Raw genomic sequence first — 21072 nt, 5'->3', positions numbered from 1 at the left:
TCATATATTTTTATCAGCCAAGAAATAAATTTGGTTCTGTTCTATTCAGTCTTTGACAATATTTGATGGTTTTTTACAGTTCTATCATGTTTTCCGACTATACAAAGTGCTTGGGTGGTGGTTCTCAAATGTTGTCAAACTTATTAAAACCATCAGTTCTACTTCTTGGTAGGTTGTCTGCAGAAAGGCATATGGATATGGATCAGGTACAGATTCAAGAATGTTCACAGTAGTTCAGAACTGGGGAAAAAACCCAAAAGATTTTCAGTATTCAAATAGGTTAAAAAAAAAAACCACTGAGGAATATGGGATGAACAAAGTTCAAAAGCACTAAAATTATATTATTTAGTCACACATATTTGAGTAGTATGACTATAAAGAAATGTGAGAAATTAGGTACATAAAAGTCAGGATGGTGCTTGCCTTTATGGGATTGGAAAAGCAAATGTGGAAGGCTTTGGGGGTGGTGATTAGGTTCTGTTTCTTAATTTGGACTATACTCATACAGATGTTTTCTCTTTAAAAGAAAAAAAGACTATATTAGCCTATCCATTGTGTTTTATGCACCTTCCTGGATGCTATGTTTTATACTAAGTATGGTTTAAAATAGGGAAAAAATGAATAATTACCTCTGTAAAGTAACACTCAAAAAGAGGGAGTTTATTTTTAAAAAAGATCTTTTTTATCTTTCAGTTGTGCCACAGGAAGCAGTTCTTTCAGTACCTGCAGTTACCATTACAAGGAAGTTTCTGTTTTGCCTCTGAGAGGTCTCTTACTTCCAGTAATCCTAAATAACTGAGATCTCCACCCCACGTTTGAGAACTAGTAGTCAGAAACCTTTTTGAAAACAATAATCTTTTCCTTAATATTTTAATTGCAGGGTACTAATGATTCACTGGATCTGATCATATAATCTTAAATACTTTCAGTAGTGATAATAGCAGCAGGTAATTATTTAGCACTTAATGTTGATACTGTTCAAAACTTTTTTAATGTATTTAATACTTAGTTTTTTAGAATGAGGAAAGTATTCAAATAATTTTTCCAAGTTTGATCTCTTTAAAAATAAACACCTAATTTATTCATCCAGCAAGTATTATTAAGCATCTTACAATGTATTTACCTGGCATTATTTTAGCTTTGTGGTGTATAGAAATGAACAAGACACAAATAGCTTTGCCTTCATGGAATTTACATTCTCTTGAGAAAAAAATTAATAGACTAATAATATGTCAAGTAGTGATAAGCCCATTGAAGGAAAAAATGGAAGATTATAAGGCAGTGAAAGTGAAAGTCACTCAGTTGTGTCCAACTCTTTGCAACCCCATGGACTATATAGTCCATGGAATTCTCCAGGCCAGAATACTGGAGTGGGTAGCCTTTCCCTTCTCCAGGGGATCTTCCCAACCCAGGAATCGAACCCAGGTCTTCAACATTGCAGGTGGATTCTTTACCAGCTGAGTTACAAGGGAATCCAAAGAATACTGGAGTGGGTAGCCTGTCCCTTCTCCAGGGGATCTTTCCAACCCAGGAATCTAACCAGGGTCTCCTGCATTGCAGACGAATTCTTTAGCAACTAAGCTATCAGGGCAGTTCAGTCACTCAGTTGTGTCCAACCCTTTGCGACCACATGGACTGCAGCATGCCAGGCTTCCCTGTCCATCACTTAACTCCCAGAGCTTACTCAAACTTATGTCCATTGAGTCGGTGATGCCATCCAACCATCTCATCCTCTGTCATCACCTTCTCCTCCCACCTTCAATCTTTCCCAGCATCAGGGTCTTTTCAAATGAGTCTGTTCTTCGTGTGAAGTGGCCAAAGTATTGGAGCTTCAGCATCCGTCCTTCCAAGGAATATTCAGCTCTCATTTCCTTTAAGATGGACTGGTTGGATCTCCTTGCAGTCCAAGGAACTCTCAAGAGTCTTCTCCAACACCACAGTTCAAAAGCATCATTCTTCGGCTCTCAGCTTTCTTTATAGTCCAACTCTTACATCCATTCATGACTATTGGAAAAACCATAGTTTTGACTAGACGGACCTTTGTTGGCAAAGTAATGTCTCTGCTTTTTAACATGCTGTCTAGGTTGGTCATAGCTTTTCTTCTAAAGAGCAAGCGTCTTTTAATTTCATGGCTGCAATCACCACCTGCAGTAATTTTGGAGCCCCCAAGACAAAATCTGTTACTGTTTCCATTGTTTCCCCATCTATTTGCCATGAAGTGGTGGGACCGGATGCCATGATCTTAGTTTTCTGAATGTTGAGTTTTAAGTCAACTTTTTCACTCTCCTCTTTCACTTTCATCAAGAGGCTCTTTAGTTCTTCTTCACTTTCTGCCATAAGTGTGGTGTCATATGCATATCTGAGGTTATTGATATTTCTCCCCACAATCTTGACTCCAACTTGTGTTTCATCCAGCCCAGCATTTTTCATGATGTACTCTACATATAAGTTAAATAAGCAGGGTGACAATATAAAGCCATAGATGTACTCCTTTCCCTATTTGGAACCAGTCTATTGTTCCATGTCCAGTTCTAACTGTTGCTTCTTGACCTACATACTGATTTCTCAGGAGGCAGGTCCGGTGGTCTGATCTTCCCATCTCTTTTAAGAATTTTCCACAGTTTGTTGTGATCCACACAGTCAAAGACTTTGGCATAGTCAATACAGCAGAAGTAGATGTTTTTCTGGAACTCCTTTGTACCTATCAGGGCAATAGGTACTAACAAAAGTGTTATGTGGGATTTGAACAGATTTGGGATTAAGCTGAGTGAGTTGTACATGTGTCTGAGGAAAGACTGTGTGAGATGGGGAAAAACCACATGAAAACCCAAGGCAAGTCTAAAGGAGTTTTAAAATAATAAAAATGCCTTTAAGAAATAAGTAAAAGGCCAGATAGTAAGTATTTTAGGCTTTGCATGTTAAAGGGTCTCTTTTATAAGTACCAACTCTGCCATTGTGGTGGAAACCAGCCATGGACAATATGTAAATGAATGAACCTGACCGTGTTCCTATAAAACTTGGTTTACCAAGCAGGCAAGAAGCTGAATTTGGCCCTATGGGGCCATAGTTGGCTTACAGACCTTGTAGATCATGGTAGGGACTTAAAGTTTTGTTTTAAAGATGATAGAGTTTTGAGCAATAAATTTCTCCTAATGTATGTTTATAATTTTTTGAAGAAGGTAGTACTTCAGTCTTCTAGAGAAAGATTAAAGTGGCTTTTAGAACCTGTGTTTATTTTGTTTCATTATTTGCTATATTCATATAACAAGAATTTGTAGAACCTGTATTATGTGACACAATTGTGTTGAGAAATTATTAATAAGATACCTCCTGCTTTCACTAGACCTAAAAGATTTATCTTGGTAATTCATGAAAAATACCTGGCACTATATCTGATGTATAGTATTTGAAGTAATGAGTATATTCTTCAAAGAGTTTATAGTATGGTGGTTAAGATGGACATAAATAAATCTATGCAGTATAGCTTAATAGAGACACTAATGAAAAGTTATGGAATGGGAGAGAAGAGACACCAAATTCATCCCAGAGAAAGGAAGAGAAGTTTTTGTGGGATGAGATAAGCTCCTGTGAGATTTCTGGGTGAAGATGTTTGAGAAGTAGTTAGGCATCAGGGTTTTGGAATGTAAGAGAGCGAGAACGAGACTAGGCATCAATATGTAGAAGTTGTTTAAGTGTAGCAGGTAGTTAATGCTATTAAAATTTTTTTGAGATCTCAGAGACTAATTTCTTTTTTCTTGCTTGATAGAACTATAAAAATCTGTACTCTGCTTTCCCCCAGTGCAGACAATGCTGCATTGGAAATCTTTGTACAAGCCTCTCTCTTTCCAGTGTGATGTGCAGAAGAGAGGTTGTGGCGTCAAAGGGCCTAAACTTTCAGCATTGGGATAGTTCCTGCCAAATTGCCTCTAAACAAAATAATCATACTGATTTGATTTACACTTCCCCTGAAAGGACAGAAAGCTACTCATTTACCCACCCCATCTCAGTCAGTACTGAAACTCAGTATATCGCCAGCCTGATGGGCAAATAATGTCATGGTATTGTGTTAGTGGGTAGACCATGGATTTCTTAGGTTTACTAGACATTTGCATTCTTGGCCTGTGGATTCTGTGTTCCTGTTCTTTTCCCTTCTTTCCCCTGTGTTATTTGACTTTCTGTTATTAACTTTTGGAAGGTGTCATATCTTTGTTTGCCTTCTTCACAGGCCCTTTCCTCATTCCTTGCTTTGTTTTTTGCTATGACTGCCTTCTGACATACTGTTTATTTCTTTATTGCCTGCCTTCCCAGCACCATTAGAATAAGAGCCAGAAGGGCAGGGATTTTGTCATTTGTTCATTCTAATGTTTCCAACACCTGGGACAGTGTCTGGCACATAATAGTTAATGGTTAATGGTTCAATGAATGAATGAAGTGATTAATAACCTTTATCTGTTATTTGTTTTTCAAACATTTTCCCATGTTTGCACTTGCTCTTTAGCTTTGTTTATGGTGAGTTTGATCATGTAGAAAAATTTAACTTATATGAGATCATACTTATTAGTTTTTCCACACATGACTTTTGAAGTCTACAGTTTGCCTACCCCCTTTTTACCCCTTTATTCCCTTCATTCACTTCTCCCAGCTCCCACTCCCCACCTCTGCAAACCACCAGTCTGTTCTCTGTATCTATGAGCTTGTATGTTTGTTAGTTTTAAGTTTTACATATGAGAGAGATCATATGGCATTTGTCTTTCCCTGGGACTTCCTAGCACTGTATTAGCACTTAGCACTGTTTTAGCACTTAGCACTGTGCTCTTGAGATCCCCCCGTGTTGTCACAAATGGCAAGACTTCATTCTCTTTTTATGGCTGAATGATACTCCATTATATATACATGTCCATTCATCTGTTGGTGCCTTATCTTGGCTGTTGTAAACAATGCTACAGTGAATAAGGCTGGTGCATTATTGTTCTTCCAGTTAGTGTTCTTATTTTCTTCAAGTAAATACCTAGAAGTAGAATTGCTAGATCATATAGTAGTTCTATTTTGAAGAATCTCCATACTGTTTTTCATAGTGGCTACATCAATGTACATTTCCACCAATAATGTGCAAGGGTTTCCTTTTCTCCACATTCTTGTTATGTCTTGTCTTTTTGATGATAGCCATTTTAACAGATGTGAAAATGATATTATCGTATGGGTTTGGTTTGCATTTCCCTGATGATTAGTGATATTGAGCATCTTTCCATGTGCCTATAGCATTGCCTTTCGCTAAGTTGTGTCTGACTCTTGTGACCCCATGGACTGTAGCTTGCCAGGCTCCTCTGTCCATGGGATTCTCCAGGCAAGAGTATTGGAGTAGGTTGCCATTTCCTTCTCCAGGGGATATTCCCAACCCAGGAATTGAACCTGGGTCTCCTGCATTGCAGGCAGATTCTTTACCAACTGAGCTACGAGGGAAGACCTCATGTACCTATAGGCCATCTGTATATCTTCTTTGGAAAGATCTCTGTTCAAATATTCTGCCCACTTTTAAATGAAATTCTTTTTTGCTTTTTGACTTCTTTATACATATTTAGATCATAATCAGAAGAAAAGAAAGTCAGTGAAAGCCTGAGAAAAAAGGAATGAGCAAGCACATACAAGAAGTAAGAATGAGTAGTATCCTAGAAGCCAAATGAAAGAGTTTTAAAAAGGAGGCAGTAAACTTTTGATTAAGTATGATGAATGGGTCCATTCATAGTAAAAGATAAAAGACATAAAACACAAGAACAGAGAGAATGAGAGTAGAAACTTACTTTAGGACATAAAACAGACAGAGATTTTGAGGTTAGAGATTTTAGAGAATGGAAAGAAAATTCTTAATGAGTACGAAGTTTTCTTATGAGGTGATAAAAGTATTTTGGAACTAGATGAAGCTGGTAGTTCCATATTATAGTGAATATACTAAATGCCACTTTATTCCTCACTGTAAAATTAATACACTATGTGAATTTAACCCCAGTTTTTTTTAGAAAAGACCATATACTGAGGTACATGAAATTTAAGAACACCAGAGATAAAGAAAAGATTCTGAAAATTGCCAGGGAGAAACAAAGGATCTCATCCTATATTATTAATCATAATAAACTAAATAATAATATAGTGATAAATAAACCCTGAAATCATAACAGCTTAATTCAGCCATTTACTTTTTTTTTTTTTTTAGCTGTGTCACAGGCTTGTGGGATCTCAGTTCCCCAACCAGGAATTGAACCCAGGGCACAGCAGTGACAGCCCAGAATCCTAACCTCTAGGCCACCAAAGTGAAAGTAAAAGTGTTAGTTGTTCAGTCATATCCGACTCTTCGTGACCCCAGGGACTGTAGCCCACCAGGCTTCTCTGTCCATGAAATTCTCCAGGCAAGAATACTTCTCCAGGGGTCTTCCCCACTCAGGAATCAAACCCAGTCTTCTGCAGTGCAGGCAGATTTTTTTACCATTTGAGCCACCCAGGAAGCCCACTAGGCCACCAGGGACCTCACAAATATTTCCTTTTCATTTATGCTACATGTCCATGGTGAGGGAGAACACTCTGTTCCATATTGTTACTCAGGAATGGAGATTAATCTGAACACTTTGTTTCTAGAGTGGGAAAGGAACAAGTGTAGAAAAGTCCTGCTCTCTTTTAAATGCTTCTGCCTTGGCTAGAACCAATCACATGGACCTTCTTCAGTTAGGGACTTGCAGTGTGCAGTCTTCTCCAGTGCCCAGAAAGGTTAGGCAAACCAGGCGCTGCTGAGCACAAGAAATCTCTACCACGCATACTGAGGACCAGGGGTCTGACTGGCAGTAGACTTACCTTCCAATTTGAAGCTAGAAGACAGTGAAACTTTTTTTTTTTTTTTTTTTAATTCTGAATGACAGTTTTTCCTGTGAAGTTATGTATCTGTCAAACCATCAGTCAAATGTGAGCATAGAACAGTAGCATTTTCAGCGGAGCAGAGTTACAAAGCATTTACCTTCTATCCATCTCTTATCCAGAAATTATCAGAGGATATGTTACACTAAAATAAGAGAATAAAATAGGAAGAGGAGGACTTTCCTGGTGGCGCTGTGGAAAAGAATCTGTCTGCCAATGCAGGGGACACAGGTTCAATCCCTGGTCTGAGAAGATTCCACATGCTGTGGAGCAACTCAGGCCATGTGCCACAACTACTGAGCCCGAGTGCTGCAGCTACTGAAGCCTGTGTGCCTAGAGCCCATGTTCCACAAGAGAAGCCCCCCCAATGAGAAGCCCATGCACCGCCACTGGAGAGTAGCCCCACTGTCTGCAACTAGAGAAAGCCTGCACGCAGTAACAAAAGACCCAGTGCAACCAAAAATAAATAATTAAAAACAATATTTGGAGTCTGGGAGCAAGGAATTCTGCACAGGATATAGCTCAGACTGGAGCAGGAAGGTGAAAGGACTAGGGGAAGGGAGAGACAGGAATATATGATAGATTGCCTGGTATGTTTGATGATATTGAGAGTTTTAGGGTTCTATAAGAACTTGGGCTGTGTTTGAGATATATTTTTTAAATTAGCAAAGCAAAAGAGGACATTATAAGTTCTAGAAACACTAAATGTATAAGAAGAAAAATATAATTATGGCATATAACTCAGATGCAGATAATAGTCATAATATAAATTCTGATTGCAGATGGACAAAATGTAACTCTTATTGAGAATATTAGAATATGAGAGCTTACTCATCTGTAAGAGATTATCAGTAAATAATGCCTAAAATGGAAAAGTTAAGAAATAGCAATATATTACTTAGAAATGTGAATGTAAAGTTGTTGTCTGTGGGAGGTGATTTTTCAGGAATGGAAAGGAGTAAAACAGAGGCTGAGTAAAACATCTTATATTATATATCTTGTATGATTATTGCCTTTTGAAATTATCTAAATTTATGACTTTGTCTTTTCTTTTTATCAAGGAGGTAGGAGCAAACAGTGCCACATTGCCACACAGAGCCTATATGAAATGAAAATTATGAGTGATCTCAGAGCTGTTTCAGTGGTTGGGTGATGGTTATAGACCAACTTGCAGTGGGTTGAAGGGTAGAAGAATAGAGAAATTATTTCAAATATTTCAAAAGTGTAAATTGAAGGAGACCAAGTGACCTACAGCATCAGATAATGGGATATACAGAATTAGATATATCATCCTCCTGACTGGAAAGGTAGAATATGAAAATCCAACTTTAAACAAATGATAAAGAAACGAAACTATACATTTACAGAGAGTGAATGCCCCATAGAAATTTTTTTTAATTTATTTAAATGATTATCTCTTCTAAAATGATTCATTTTATTGAAACATGTCATACAGATATCTCTGATAAATTTTATCAATAGGGAAAAGTAAGCTGTTGGTATGATTTGTATTCTTTATCTAAATGAAATACCTTCCTAGAATTCCTTTATTTTAAGTTAATATTGTTGATTTAAAGAGTGTTGCTTTGTTTTTTCTGAGTCTTTTAAAAAGTGCAAGGCTATTACAATAAGGTGAAAAAAAGATTTTTAATAATAAAATAAGGCAAAAATTAATGAAAACTGAAGGCAGATTGTTTCCTTACTCTCGGGTTTCTGCATTAACCTGATTCCTCTAGTATAGTTCAAGTTCTCTTAGTTCCCCCTTCCAGGTTCAAGTTTTTGTTCAAGCCTAGTCATGGGAGTAATGCTATCATCTTTAAATTTGGTCATGGAATGTGTTACACTGCCCTGCTCAGGGAAATGCTTGCTGCTCAGTTTGGGCTTGGATAGTAACGTTTATTTTCTTTGGCAGAGAAGCTGATCGTCGAGGGGCACCTAACCAAAGTAGTAGAAGAGACAAAGCTTTCAAAAGGTTCGTTTTCTGTGGGGTTTCTGTGGCATTTTTCTGTGGGTTTTTACAACTCTTGGATAATGAAGGTTAGTGTACATTTCCAAGGTCATAGCACTTTAACCATAAATTTATGTCTTACAGCTCACAATCCAGTAACAGCACCAGATAATAATATAAAACAGTTGGAGTTCTGTCTTAAGAAGGATATGTTCATTGGAAGGTTTCTTTTTAAATGGGTATATATGTGTGGGTTTTTTTTAATGCTTGGAATAGGTTTCGTTAGCTACTAAAGATTTGTTGTGATCTCTGTCTCACTTCCAGCATTATTTTCAGCTTTGATCTAAAATTTTTAATCAAATAGAGTGTAAATCTTGTTTGAAACAGATGAAAAATGTTTTCAGTTCTCTTTTTCTAGTTATTGTATGTTTAATATTTGTTATGATATTTAATATTATCTTAATAGCTGGCATCTCAATTTGATTTAAACCAAAGTGATTATGTAGAACCTTATATTTTGTGATGAATAGTCCTATAATTGCTTGAAGTAATTTATTTTGTTAATTATTTTCTATAAAAATTGTCAGACCTTAGTAAAGAAAAGTAAGTTTTAAAGCATCATGTTGTCAAGTCACTTTTATGTGTAGGGAAATTGGGCAAATAAATTTAGTGGAATATGTTCATTATTCATTCTAGGACTTTTATCAGGAGAACATGTCAATATAAAATTTAAAACTAAATTCACAATCACTTGGGTCAGTTAAAACAATGAATAATGAAAGGTTGCTGTACTCAGTTTGATTAATTCTGTTTTATGACAGTAACTGGATCCATTTGGCTTTTAAAAATATTTAAAAGGATAGTGTTATCCCAACTATCTGGTGGCTTCCATTTGGAATTTTGTGCACGGCACATGCCATATTTGGGGAAAGAATGCATAAAATATGCATCACTAATATTGTTCTGGCAAACAGGCATTGAGTTTCAGAACAGTGAACTATTTTTAGTACGTATGGCAATTTATTTCATCTTATTAAAGTGAGATGAGAACAGATTTTAAAATAGCTTTTACTTCACCAACTAAATAACTATTCAGATTAGTTGGTTAAATAGCCAACGCTTTGATGTAATGTAGCCTTAAAAAAAAATCAGTGCTGCTTTTAATTAAAGATATTAAATTAATTTTAATTAAAGATATTTAATTACAGATTTAATTAAAGGTATCTTGCTATCTTTGTGCTTCTGTTTAATGCATTATGAATTAGAATTTATTTCCTTGAAATTACATGATGTCATTATTGAAAAAGAAAATGTTATGATTTCCTTTTGAAATCTGGCTATAAAATATATATTGAAAACTTTAAAGAGCATTCTTAACAATTTACTAGCAGTTTCACTTCTGAGTTTTTATCTTAAAAAGGAACAAATTGGACAGATGTACAAGGACGTTTGTATTGTTTTAAAAGCAAAAAGAAGACATAAGCCTCCAGTAATAAGGACATTTATTAAATAAATTATAGCAAGTGTGTCCATGCAAGTGAATAGAATACATCCTTTAAGAATGGTAATACAGAAAGTTCCCTGGCAGCCCAGTAGTAAGGACTCAGCACTTTAACTGCCAGGACCTGGGTTCAGTCCTTGGTTGGGGAACTAAGATTCTGCAAAGCCTAGTGGCACAACTGAAAAAAAAAGGGGGGCGGAGAATGAATGCTAATACAGATATATGTTTTATATACCCAGAGATTTTTCTGTCAGCTGTCAGCATTTTACTGGCACTAACCACAGTTGGCATGCAGAGGTATATTAATCCCTGTAACAAACCAACATGGCTAAAATAAATTACCTTTTAAATGCTTTATATCTGGCTATAAAATATTTTCTTTTGGATTTGGCTGGATTATTTTATTTTTTAAATACTTTCACTGGTGATGTTTTTAATAGAATTTTCTGCATTGAAAAATATCAGTTGCTAGAAATTGCCAGTTACTAGTTGTTACAAGTCTTGATAGTATTAATGTTTCCTTCAGGTATTTCACCTAATGCCCATGCCTTCTGTTTAAGCCCTAACTCAACTTGCAGTAATTTTATGTTTATGGTAGATTTAAAGATAGCAGTAGAAAAAACACAAGAATTTATCAAACTGGCTTTTAATTTCAGGTTCTACCAGCCACTGGCTTTGTTCCCTCAGGCAATTTACTTTAGTACTTTAAACCTCAGTTTCCTCATTTATAAAATGGGATAGACAGTATATAACTTACAGGGTCTTATGGAAATTTAATGAAGTACTGCGTAAGCAGGAAGCACCTTTCTGTTAGCAAATGTTAGTTCTTCTTCTCTCCCCCCTTGATTCTTGACCTTGCTTTCTTTGCAAATAATGGTTCCAGTGGTATAAGAATTGGCCTGTATTTGTTTTGCCCATCTGTTGTTATGTTTGCTTGAAAATATAGTGAAAACAGTCACCTTATGGTAGACTTGCCAGTTTGGGAGCAATTTGGTATTGATATTGGTAGCTGTCCTTCTGTTTACTCCTCTTATATATGCTATTGCTATGCATTTTAATAAGTAAGTACTGCAGAAAAAATCAACTGGTGCTGTGGTTGATGGAGTCGCAAAGAGTCGGACACAACTGAGCAACTGAACTGAACTGAATGAATTTTAATACAGGGAAGTTGGGTGCTGCTTCATAGCTGAAGAGTAGAGGTTTTAAATAGTCGAGATTCTTGTCACTCGTTTGTTGTGTCCTGTGTTTCATCTTGAATAGATTTGATTTGCCTCCATATAATAACTGTAGTGTCAGACACAACAATGATGGCTCATGACTTGACTTGCAATAAACTGTATCTTTAATCATCTCTTTTTGGAGCACCTCCTACATACTGTGCATTGCTCTGTGGACTGAGGATATAGCAGTTAACAAAACAGACAAAGATTCCTGCATTCATGGAGCTTATATTCTAAGATCTTAATGGAAACCTCTAAGGCAATTTTCCCTTCCTAGCTACTGTTCCAGATAGGAAATAAAAGTTGCTTGTAAGCCAGAAGAATATGTCTGAAAATACATTCCTCTTGGTTTACCTTGATATCTTGATCATAAAATTTGCCAAGAATATTGAAATTAGAAGAGTCTTTTTTTGTCTTTTCCTTTCTGTTCCCACAGAATGGTTTCTTTTCTTTCTATATATTGATAAGATGTATTCACCTCCCTTATTTGAGACTGTAACTTTGTGATCAAAACTAGTACATTCAGAAATGTCTAACTAGAACACACTGTGAATGCACACTAGAGGTCTCAGATTAGATTCCCATGGGCCTCAGCGATCGGTGACTTCATGTCTAATCCAAGCTCATTGTCTCTCAGCAGTTGGTCTTTGATTAGAAATGGCAGTGAGAAAAGATGCAAAAAGCCTCTTATAATCTATCACTCATTACACAAATGAAGCAAAAAATTTAGGCTGTTCTTATATGGAATAGCCATGATAAGTTATATTTCAATATTGTATTATTTTGACAGTGATGGTTTTAGATATGTTTCTGATGACTACTCAGATGAAAAATATCTCTTGATTTAGTTGATTATGAAAACAATATATGTTCACTCTAATTTTTCACACAGTTTATGACAGTGTGAAGTTAGAAAATAAATGTACATCCCTACCTTCAGAAATGACCATTGGTATCTCTGTGGTAGATCCTTCTAGACCTGAATAAATATAAAACAAAAAATTCATAGCTAAATGTACAGCTCTATTCAGTTTAAACAGAGTCACATTATACTTAACAGACTTTACTTTTACTTAACAGTAGTGAGTCTATCTTGAACGTTTTCCATTCAGTAATGAACAATGCTGCAGTGAACATCCTTATAGATATATGCTATATGTTGCCTATTATTTCCTTAGGAAAAAGTACTATAAATGGATATGCACATTTATGTCTTTTATACAGATTACCAAAAACAGTATAGTCAAGTGCATAACATTGTAAAAAGTATATATCTACTGAATTTATCATCTCACTGAGGAAATAAGATATATGTATATACAGAGAATGCTATAAAATAGAACATGATTAATGATAAAAAACATATGTCCCAGAGAAGATACAGTAAAAAAAGGAGCAGCATGCTGGAGAAATGAAGACTTCCTTAGAAGTGATGGGCTTAAGCTATATCTTAATATAGATTGAATAGGCCAAGTAGTGAGAATGGTCCTTAAGTTTAAGGAAATATCAATTTAAGCAAAGAATTTAAGGCCTGTGGTTCAGGTACTGTTGCATTTTCTTTAGACATAAAAGGCTGTTAATGTTCTTTTTTCAGTGTTACTTTTAATTTTTAAAAATAAGGTAATTTTTTAAAGAGTTTTTGTAATGAGTATAAATATTACTAAGGCAACCTAACTAGTGTTTTTATATAATAGAATCATTTTCTTTCCTCATCTTCCAATGTCCACATTGTCCTGGAAATTTTTGCTATATTTGTTGCAGTTCTCTGAATACTTTAGCAAAGCTTGCTTCATTTTTGTTTCCAGTTGGCCAGTGGACAGCCTTGAACAAAAGCCCCAGCCCTCTGCACAGCAGTCATGATCCACATTATAATTTAATCTGAGCTCCATGTAATAAGCAGCATTCCATTTGGGACTAGAGTGGTGAAGAAGTAAGAGCTTCAGTGACCTCAGTTAATTTTAAAAGTATTTTGCATACCAGTAGATTTAGAGCACGCATAGCCTGAAGCAGTTTTACTGATAACAAGCTTTTTAATTCTAACATGATTCTACTTTTTTTTTTTTCCTACTTTTCAGAAAACCAGGCAAGAGCGAAGGAATCCGACTTGTCAGACACTCTGAGTCCAAGCAAGGAGAAAAGTAGTGACGACACTACAGGTGAGTTTTAACCTAATGTCTATAACTCTGCAGATGTTATTGTTAGTTATTGTTGCCTACTGAGCAGTTCAGGTATGCAGGTTGGTGTGGGTGGAGATTTCAAAATTTGTATTTGGGGTGGGGGGGAAGCAGTACTTCTATTTATCAAATGATTCCCTGGATAATTTGGATAAATTTTAAAACTATGTACAATGATCCAAATACAATAGCTGTGTAAGTTTCACTTACTTATTTTGAAAAGGATAGCTTGCTGGTAGAGTTTACTGTTTATAATTCTCTTTTTTTCCCCTCTGTAGATGCCCAAATGGATGATCAAGACCTAAATGAACCCCTTGCTAAAGTGTCCCTATTAAAAGGTACTTTAACATGTTTTTATGACATTTAAACCAGGGCATTGGATTCACCCCTGCCACAAATTCAGTTCCAAGTATTACATGATGTTTTAAGTTTTAGTTAGAAGAGTAAGATAGCTTGTCTACAGTAGCAGAAACTAAAAATTCAGATGTTGATGTTGGTGCTTAAATACTTCAAAGAAAAATGTTTACGTGTAGAATAATTTGTGTCAATCAAAGTTATTTGTAGGGCAAAGCAGTAAGTGGTAGAATGTGAAATATAGCTGGGTTTTTTGTGTTTACCTTGATGTCTCTGACGGGAACTCTATCATTTTTAATGTAAATTAGAAAAAGTTAAAAATATTAACTTCTTGAAAGAACTATCTATTTAAGTGCCTTAGGGTGTCTTTTTGATAAATCTGTGATTGCCAGCATTTAGTTTCTTTTATAATTGCCTTATTGTACACAAGAAAAATTGACATATAAGTCCAGCTCAGTAGGTTAAGCGTTTTAGTAGCAATGGACCAATACCAGGCAAGTCTCTGAAATCAGCAGCAAAAGCAGCCTGTGGAGTTTTCTTTGTGTAGAAATGCCTTTGCATCTGGCTGGGCTCTTAAGGGATCAACCAGTTCAGACCCTAAGTTTTGGATTATATAATGGGAGCCTTGGGCTTCCCAGGTAGCACAGTGGTAAAGAATACACCTGCCCAAAAAATAAAATAAAATAAGATTAAAAAAAATTAAAAACAACAACAACAAAAATTGCACCTGCCAGTGCAGAAGCTGCAACGGATGTGAGTTAAATCCTTGGATAAGGAAGATCCCTCAGAGGAAGAAATGACAACCCACTCCAGTATTCTTGCCTGAAAAATTGTATGGACAGAGGAGCCTGGTGGGCTGCAGTCCATGGGGTCACAAAGAGTTGAACATGACTGAGTGACTGGGTGGATGCATGCACATACACGCTTCCACACACACACACATGGAAGCCTTGATTTCACTCTGCATGATCATGCTGCTCTCCTAGCTACATAACAATTAGAATTGGAAGTGGTTAGCAAAGAGGTTACCCAGATTCTCTTAGAATTCCTTGGTCTGGGTGTCATGGCCTTCTCTTTTCTTCTCCCATGGATCCTGAAGCTGACATAGTTGTTTGAGCCACCTCTGATTGAATTCCCTTAACCAGGAGAAGTCCTGAAGATTACTGGTCCAGGGAACCAGCTGCCAACCTGCATTTAAGTATGATCATAGTTTCCAGTATTCTTCCTGATCTACACTCTTCTCAGATGACCTCTGGTGTTTGAGACATGGCTTTTCTTTTCTTTTTTTAGGAAAAAAGCAAACAGAAGTTCAAAATTAGGAAAGTGACAGATCTAGCCAAACCTTGAGAGTTGTAGACAGTAGCCCCTTTATTTTATTCAGCGAAACCCTATACCTGGCTTCTTGAACCATTATCTTCAAATTTTATTATTTCCCTTTTTAAAAAACAGTCAATCTTTATTTAGAATTATAATACACCATCTGTCATGTTAGTCATCTAGGATTAGGAAAGGCATCTAAAGTAGATTAAGCAGTCACCATGAACTGTAAATGAAATGATGAAACAGTAGTAATTTTCCTTGAAATATTATTTTCAGTCAACATATGTCACTTTAGAAAGAGAAATAAAGCTGTGGCTTGATCCACAGGTTTTTATGTACTTGAAGTCATTTCCTTAAAAAAGATAAAAAGAAAAGAAAAAAAAAAGTAAAAAGAAAACTGAAATTCAGACCAAGTAGTTTCTAATGCAGTTTTGCTTCCTTTAGGGAACCTTGCCAGAGACCTCAGTGGTTTCAAAGTCTGATAAGACTGTCCTTGGAATCTGAGGAGTTTCTAGTCAAACTGGCAACAGAAGAGGTATAGATGATAAGCTGTTTCTCGGTTGTTGTTGCCATTAGGAGTCAAAGAAAGGGGAAAGAATGTCCAGATTATATATTTGTTTCTTTTTGTTTATCTTAGAAGATGGGGAAGAAAGGCAGTTCATGGAAGAAGTAATCATTTGCAATGACTCTGAAAGTGTCATACCACAAAAAAGCTCAACTTGAATCTAGTCAAGATTCTAGATTCAACTGCCAACTTACAGGACATATAAAGAACAAGGGACATAGTTTAAATGATGTGGTAGACAATGAGATGTTTCTAGTTTGACACATGTTGAACAGTAACGTTTTTTATAGGTCCTGGTTTGCCTGGAACCATTTATACCCATTGTCCCAGCATAATTATTAAAAGCTCTTCCTTTCAAGTTCGCATGTGCCCCCAGTTTTATATTGTCACCCTTGGAACCAGAAACGGAGTATAAGGCAGAAACTAGGACCAGAAAGCCATTTTCACTTAATTCTGTGACATTTATTGAACTAGGAGATACAGAGAAAGCCACATGAGAAGGCTACAGTCTTAAGGGAGAAGGAGACATTTTGATAGAGTCATAGTGTTTCAGTAGGTATGGTGGAAACTTTGGAGAGTGCAGCTAATTTCCTGGCTAGGAGCAGAGACAGGGTAGTCAGTCAGGATGGGCCTTCCAAGTGAGTTGGTTAAAGGTAAGTGAGAGTACCCGAGAGTGAAAAGGGAGGCGCACATTTCTTTAAAATAGTGCTGACATTTACAAATAGGACTGTTTAATGTAGCAGTAACATTTACCAGTAGGAAAGTGTGGTACAGCACAGACTGTGTTGGGCAAATGTGGAGAAAGATAAGACTGGGCCAGAAAGAAATGTTTGGGAATTCTCTGCATAGGGATGGACTGTGATAGCAAGGGAAATTTATAGAGAAAGAAGAGCAATGGGAAGATCAAAGGAGCCAACAAAAGATCCAGTTGTCAAGAAGGAAGCCAGCTGGTCAGAAGGACTAGCAAACTAAGAGGCTGCTCTTTGGTCCCCTAATCTACAACAGAGGAGGCAAGGCTATACATTGGAGAAAAGACAGCTTCTTCGGTAACTAGAGCTGGGGAAACTGCACAGCTACCCAGAAAAGAATGAAATTAGAGCACTCCCTAATACCACATACAAAAATAAACTCAAAATGGATTAATGGCCTTAATGTACGGCCAGACACTATAAAACTCTTAGAGGAAAACGTAGGCAGGACACTCTTTGACATAAATCAACAATATCTTTTTTGATCTACCTCCTAGAGTAATGAAAGTAAAAACAAAAGCAAATGAGACCTAATTAAACTTAAAAGTTTTTGCACTATAAAGGAAACCATAAACATGACAAAAAAGACAACCTAACAGTGGGAAAAATAGTTTCCCACTGACAAGGGGTTAATCTCCAAAATATACAAACAGCTTATACAGCTCAGTATAAAAAATAAATAAAGCAATAAAAAAAAATGAGCAGAAAACCTAAATAGAAATGTCTCCAAAGAAGACACCCAGGTGGCCAACAAACACCTGAAAAGATGCTTAACATGACTAACTATTAGAGAAATGTAAATCAAAACTACAGTGAGATATCACCTCCCACAGTCAGAATGGCCATTATTTAAAAATCTACAAACAATAAATGCTGGAGAGGGTATGGAGAAAAGGGAACCCTCTTACATTTTTGGTGGGAATGTAAATTGATACAGCCACTATGGAGAACTCTGTGTGTGTGTGTGTGTGGTCAGTCACTAAGTTATGTCCGACTCTTTGTGACCCTATGGACTGTTGCCCATCAGGCTCCTCTGCCTGCCTGTTTTGAATAGGGCTGCAATGAACAGTGAGGTGCACATATCTTTTTGAATTATGAATCTCCATTTTTTGTTTTTTAAGGAGAACAGTATAGTGTTCCTTAAAAAACTAAAAGTAGAACTACCATATGACCCAGCAGTCCCACTCCAGGTCATATCCCTGGAGAAAACCATTATTCAAAAAGATACATGCACCCCAGTGTTCACTGCAGCACTGTTTACAACAGCCAGGACATGGAAGCAACCTAAAATGTTCATCAACAGAAGAATGAATAAAGAAGATATGGTACATATGTACAATAGAATATTACTCAGCCATAAAAAAGAGTGAAATAATGCCATTTGCAACAACATGAATGGGCCTAGAGATTATTATTTTAAGAAAATAAGTCAGAAAGAGAAAGACGAATACCATATCACTTATATGTGGAATCTAAAATACAACACAAATGAAAATATCTATGAAACAGAAACAGACTCACATAGAGAAGAGACTTGTAGTTACCAAGGGGAAGGTGGAGTGGGGAAGGGAAGGATCAAGGGTTTGGGATTAATCGATGCAAGCTATTATATATATAGGGTGGATAACTAACAGTGTCCTCCTGGGTAGCACAGGGAACTATAATCAATATCCAGTGATAAACCATAATGGAAAAAATAGGAAAAAGAATATTTGTATAACCAAGTCACTTTGGTATACACAGAAATTAACACAACATTGTAAATGAACTTAAAAAAAAAAAAGATAAAGGCATCATGACACTTCCTACTTTAATACTCCTAAAAAATAAGGACATTATCCTGTATAATGACAAATCCAGAGATGGGCAGCTAGAACCTTTGCAGACTCCCATGTGTGATGCTGAAAGAGAAATTTTGTAGTTGTTATGATAATGCACCTTGCTTTTCCTCCACCTTTACCATGACTTTTTGAAGGAAGAATTGATAGACTGGCTAAAGTACATGAACCTAGAGTTAGAATTTTTGACAGGGAGAAGTAAGATATGAGGATGAAAACACATGTTTATAATATCTGAGACCTGCTGTGTTTGCATCATGAAGTTTTATTTTTAGTTCTTTTCTGATGGATTGAAGTTGTTATGCCTGAGCTATTGTAAACCAAAGCAATAGTCGAATAGAATAATAGAGTATACTAGAAGAGTATGGCCTACCTGATGATGCATTTATTTCAGGCAGTGTTCAGTAGTAAAAAGTTTTAATACAATGAAAGACGAGCAGAGTGACTAGAGAGAAAGGAGGGAAGGAGTTTATTTGAGATGTAATGCTGGTTTTAATGTATTTTGATATGATCACTATGTTACATTATTTAATAACTAAGTGAATATTTACTTGTTATGTATGTTGACATTGAGGAAGCAGTGACGAGAGAGTAAGCACAGTGGAGCTTTCAGCTTAGTTTTTATTTTGTATTCCACAACTGGGGAAATCATGCTAAAATGTTTTTTCTTGAGGAAAAGTTTCTCTCTGTTTTTCCATTTCCAGTTAAGTTGCAAGTGAAAAATTTCTGACCTGTTATCAAGAAATTTCAAAATTGAATTAGAATAGTATTATGTTCATATTACTAAGTATCAAGCCTTACATAAGTTCTGCATAAGCCTTACATAAGTAAAACATAATTTATTATACATTAGTATATGTTTTATAGTACCATTGCCATTAATTACTAAATATATATTTAATTATATTTGTGTTCTTTCTCCAGGGTAAAATGACTAAAATGCTTAATATAATTTGCTTCTAAATTTTTTAAACTTAGTTGTGCTGTGTTGTTAACTATGCATGTCTAAACATGAGAAAGATTGCTAATCTTTGTTTGTAGAGATTATGATATCATACTAACTCTTGCTTTTAAAATAAACATATTTTTGTCAGATGACTTGCAGGGTGCACAGTCAGAAATTGAGGCAAAACAAGAAATTCAGCATCTTCGCAAGGAGTTGATTGAAGCCCAGGAACTAGCTAGAGCAAGTAAACAAAAATGCTTTGAACTTCAAGGTGAGATCAAGATTACTTTGACTCTTCAGGGGATGTGAAAGCAACAAGATATTACTGAATGGCCCCAAGTCCAGAGGCATAGTTATCCTCTTCCAAATCCATGACTTTATTAGATATGTGATCTTGGGATTTTACTTATCCTCTCTGAGCTTACGATTCAGATCAGTAAAGTGGAGACAGTTATAGTGGTATGACCTTCTGAAGATCAAGAAAGACGTGTTCCAATGAAAGATCTTGAAAGTTAATTACATATTAAGTACAATAGAAGGAGAAAAACATAGAAATATTAATTTCTAAGTTTTAATTATACCTAATATTAGCTACTCAACATAAGATAAGGGACATTTATATTCCCTGCAGGTTTACAGTGTATTCTAAAGTAAGTGAGAGGAGCCAGGCAAGGTTAAGGTAGAGAATCTTCAAATGTCCCAACCACTTTTTATTCTAGTAGCTCACTTATCTATACAGTCACATGCCAGTTGGAGTCAGTGCTGTCCCCTAGAGCTAACCTTTTTGTATCATTCACAGTAGTTATCTAGTTGCAGTCGATTAGTATCTTACAAAGTCTTAGAATCCTCATGTTCTCTAAAATGGCCTTCCTCACCAGGAGGAAGATTTGCATCCCACAGGGAACCGTGGACTTCCTGTCAGTAAGTACTTACTTTGTACTTGGCAGTGAACATGAAGATTCTAAGTCTGGTTTTCAAATTTAAGCTCACAGTGTTAATTAACAGCTATCAAGAATGCTTCTCAAGTAAAAAACAGCATGTATTATCTCAGCCATATAAGGTATAGAAAACTCCTATTCAGTTGATACATTTATTACTGACTTACTACTGTTTTGTGCTCCTAAAAATCTTTAAACTACCTGATTGCTAATACTGCTAATACTTACTGCCTAACTTTTGTTTCCTTTCATGAGCTTTAGGAGAGAGTTTCTTAGGATTTTCCAGTTGCTCAATTCTGAATATTTTCATTAAATCACAAAATTAGACATATTGTACTTTACTTCTAGCTCTTTTGGAAGAAGAAAGAAAAGCCTATCGAAATCAAGTTGAGGAATCCAGTAAACAAATACAGGTTCTTCAAGGTATGGAACACTTCAGGGCTATTTGGGATTGTTACTGTTTGTTTGTTTGTTTGTTTGTAGTGATTCAAAAGAAATGGAAAATAAGAATGCAAAGTGTTCCCATTTTTCATGGCTTTGATTCTTCCCTAGAATCTGAGACGGTAACTGGCCCTTGGTGGCCTTTTCTTTTCTTTTTTAGAGGGAACATTCCCTAGTA

At 36.0% G+C, this 21072-nt stretch overlaps 1 protein-coding gene across 37 annotated transcripts in view; it reads left to right on the top strand.

Moving 5' to 3' along the window:
- Positions 1-21072, top strand: part of SLMAP (sarcolemma associated protein) — a 145806-nt gene that overhangs the window by 108847 nt on the left and 15887 nt on the right. For 22 of the 37 annotated variants that reach the window (XM_061128297.1, XM_061128298.1, XM_061128286.1 and 19 more), the window contains 5 exons: positions 8813-8872; positions 13645-13725; positions 14022-14081; positions 19664-19786; positions 20802-20876. In XM_061128297.1, coding sequence (XP_060984280.1) covers positions 8813-8872; positions 13645-13725; positions 14022-14081; positions 19664-19786; positions 20802-20876 — 399 coding nt within the window. Of the gene's footprint in view, positions 1-8812; positions 8938-13644; positions 13726-14021; positions 14082-19663; positions 19787-20801; positions 20877-21072 lie in introns of all 37 variants that reach the window. The other 15 variants (XM_061128306.1, XM_061128307.1, XM_061128303.1 and 12 more) reach the window with 2 other exon arrangements.

The sequence above is a fragment of the Dama dama genome, chromosome 24 (genome assembly GCF_033118175.1).
Source record: "Dama dama isolate Ldn47 chromosome 24, ASM3311817v1, whole genome shotgun sequence".
NCBI classification, from domain to species: Eukaryota; Metazoa; Chordata; class Mammalia; order Artiodactyla; family Cervidae; genus Dama; species Dama dama.
This window is presented reverse-complemented; position numbering and strand designations above follow the sequence as displayed.